This window comes from Belonocnema kinseyi, chromosome 4 (genome assembly GCF_010883055.1).
Source record: "Belonocnema kinseyi isolate 2016_QV_RU_SX_M_011 chromosome 4, B_treatae_v1, whole genome shotgun sequence".
Classification (NCBI taxonomy): domain Eukaryota; kingdom Metazoa; phylum Arthropoda; class Insecta; order Hymenoptera; family Cynipidae; genus Belonocnema; species Belonocnema kinseyi.
The window spans coordinates 50,243,961-50,246,770 of NC_046660.1; the positions used below are offsets into that span (position 1 = coordinate 50,243,961).

General features: G+C 28.5%; 1 protein-coding gene across 1 annotated transcript in view; it reads left to right on the forward strand.

The window, feature by feature from the left end:
* The first annotated feature begins 1,392 nt into the window (after window positions 1-1,392).
* LOC117170892 (carbonic anhydrase 1-like) overlaps window positions 1,393-2,810 on the forward strand; it is a 1,995-nt gene continuing 577 nt past the window's right edge. Inside the window, exon 1 of the mRNA XM_033357937.1 lies at window positions 1,393-1,491. Coding sequence (XP_033213828.1) covers window positions 1,393-1,491 — 99 coding nt within the window. The remainder of the gene's footprint in view (window positions 1,492-2,810) is intronic.

Consider the following 2,810-nt stretch of genomic DNA (forward strand, 5'->3'; position numbering starts at 1 on the left):
TGAATTTAAAATAAAAAAAGTTAAAATACACTTTTAAATTTAAGTTTGAAAGAGGAAACAGAACGCACGTTCTAGTTATCGAACTATAATTATAATTAACTATTTACTCAGACGCATAACATCGCTATTTTCAATCTATTTATTTGATTCATAGCAAAAAATTACTGCTAAATAACTGGCGGCTACTTCCTTGAAAAAGCAGTATTTTATTTATGAATAAATGAAATAATAAAAATTTGATCAAACAATTGTTTTTTACATTAATAAATTTTTCACTGTCATGAAAATGTTCTTAAAATGTAAAAGTTAGTTATTCACTCTTAATTGTACGGAAAAAAATTAAGTTTGTACCTCCAAAAATAGCCAAATAGTGCAAATGTTAATTAGGGTATTTTAAAAAATTATTAATTTTTATTTGTTGGGCAAATATTATACTTAGATTTTATTGGCTTTTAATTTTTTTTTTAAATTAAAAATCAAATAATCTTTACATACTTGCATGATGATACAAAGTTTTATTTATTTAAATTCCCGGATATGGATTGGAATGTGAATTTGTGAATGCAGTGTAAATATAAAACACCACAATTAAACAAAGCAACCACAATTTCGTATTAATTACTGATTCATTCGGGCCCATTTTGCGGCTTAATATCAAATAACCATTTTGTAACGATTTTTTTTACAAAAATGAAAAGATGATATGCAAATTAGTCAAGAACATAAAAAAAACTGCAGAAAATTAAATATAATCTTAGATACACGGGATTAAAGATTCGAACAGTTCTCGTCGATTTTCTCGACTTCATTCATTTTCTAGTTGACGGTGTTTTTTCAAATCATGACAAATAATGTATTCACAATCTGTTGCTATAAGATGGAAACACTAGAACATTTACACATTGAATCTATTTTACCTAAAATATATTCACGATCTAAATAATTATGCGAAATTCTGGTTTTAAATCGAAAGCAATCGTCAAATTTAACTAATTATTTAAGGACTGAAATTACCGAAGAATTAGTCAATGTTTCAACCTAAAACCTTTCTTTTGGGAAAATCAACTTATGATTTTTTACTGTTCCACTCGTGAAAGAATAAAATCGTACTCCTCAATTAGTCAATGATTCAATAAATAACTCAACTAGTAAAATTTTCACAAATTTTTCATTATGAAGTAATTGATAGAATCATTACTAAACATCATAGTAATGATAATTTTTTTTAATCGCATAAATAAAAAGTGGACTAACGTGGTTTCTCCTGTACCTGCAATCCAAGACAAGCGCTCGTGAGTCAAAAATTCTCTCTTCATATTTTTATTAACGCTAAATATGAAAAAACGTTCAATAATAAATTCCATATAATCATTTTTGTTTAATAGGTATGATATGGAGATGAAAATATTTTTTTATAGAGCAGATTTAAAATCATTTGAGAAAGCTGAAACACAAAAGGGCGGTCTTGCCGCTTTCAGCGTGGGACTCAAGGTAAGAAATTCAAATTAATTAATTAAAATCCTTTCCTTTTATAACGCGTAGAAAATTATCGAGCAGACTTGCGTATAGTTAGAGCATTGTTTATAAAATCAAATATAGACGACCTTTTCTGTCAACATTCGGGTTCTGGTTGATCCTTCACAAACAAGAAAGATTTTAAATATCCATCCCAAATATTTTGTGCACATTTCCAAAAATATTCAATGTGTTTAAAAGTATAAACAATGGATGGACTCCACGAAAATGAGTCTATTGTTCCATTTGCGTTAAGAAAGCGTCTATCATCATATTACGAATAAGCTTTAGTCTGTCTGTTCGCTGCGGACAAGAATTAGGCTAACTGCATTTTGTATGAAGTTTAATAAACACGTAGAAGTGTTAAAAGAAACACAAATCTTCGAAACTGTCTTGTTTTGAAATTTATAGGAGCCTCAATTACATTACAAACGGTAATACAAATTACGGTTGTTTTGAATTTGTAGGACATGTTCCGAAAACTTCATTTCGCTAAGTTTTCAGGAGGAATAAATAGCCTATTAGTTTTCGGAACATTTCCGACAAATTCAAAACATCAGTAATTTGTATTACCGTTTGTAATGTAGTTACGGCTCCTAAAAATTTCGAAACAAGAAATTTTTGAAGATTTGTGTTTCTTTTTACACTTCTACCTGTTTATTAAACTTCATAAAAATGCAGTTAGCCTAATTCTTATCCGTAGCGCAAAGATAGATTAAAGTTTATTTGGAATAAGATGATGATTCGTAGAACCCATCAAAATGATATATATAAATTAAAAGCAAAGACTTTTTCTTGACACATTGATCTTCGAAATAATGTTCAACTCTAAGCATCAAAAACTAATGTCTACAAGACCGAGTAACTACTGCTACATTAGCTTGTCCAAACTAGTAAAACTGAAAGTGAGAAAACACGGAAACGATTATTTAATTTTTTCCCATAAGACCATTAAAATCTTTGGATATCTCATAAAACTCCTTTGGAATGTAGAAAAATAGCTTTCTTTTATAAGAATGATTTTATGCGAAAAAATTGTTATAGCTCTCTTTCTTTAAATACCTTAAAACTGTAGAAATACCGTGAGATCTTTCAAATCTATTGGAATACCTTTGAATAATGAATATATATTAAGAAACAGACTTCTAAAGACATATAAAGAAAAACAAAATAGAATTTGTCTTCACGCAAAGTCCAGTATTATTGACACAACCTTAAAATTTCAGAGCGGATATGGTACTCCAGACCATTTGTTTGACAATCTCGAAAGAAACTTACATAAAGTGCAATCCATA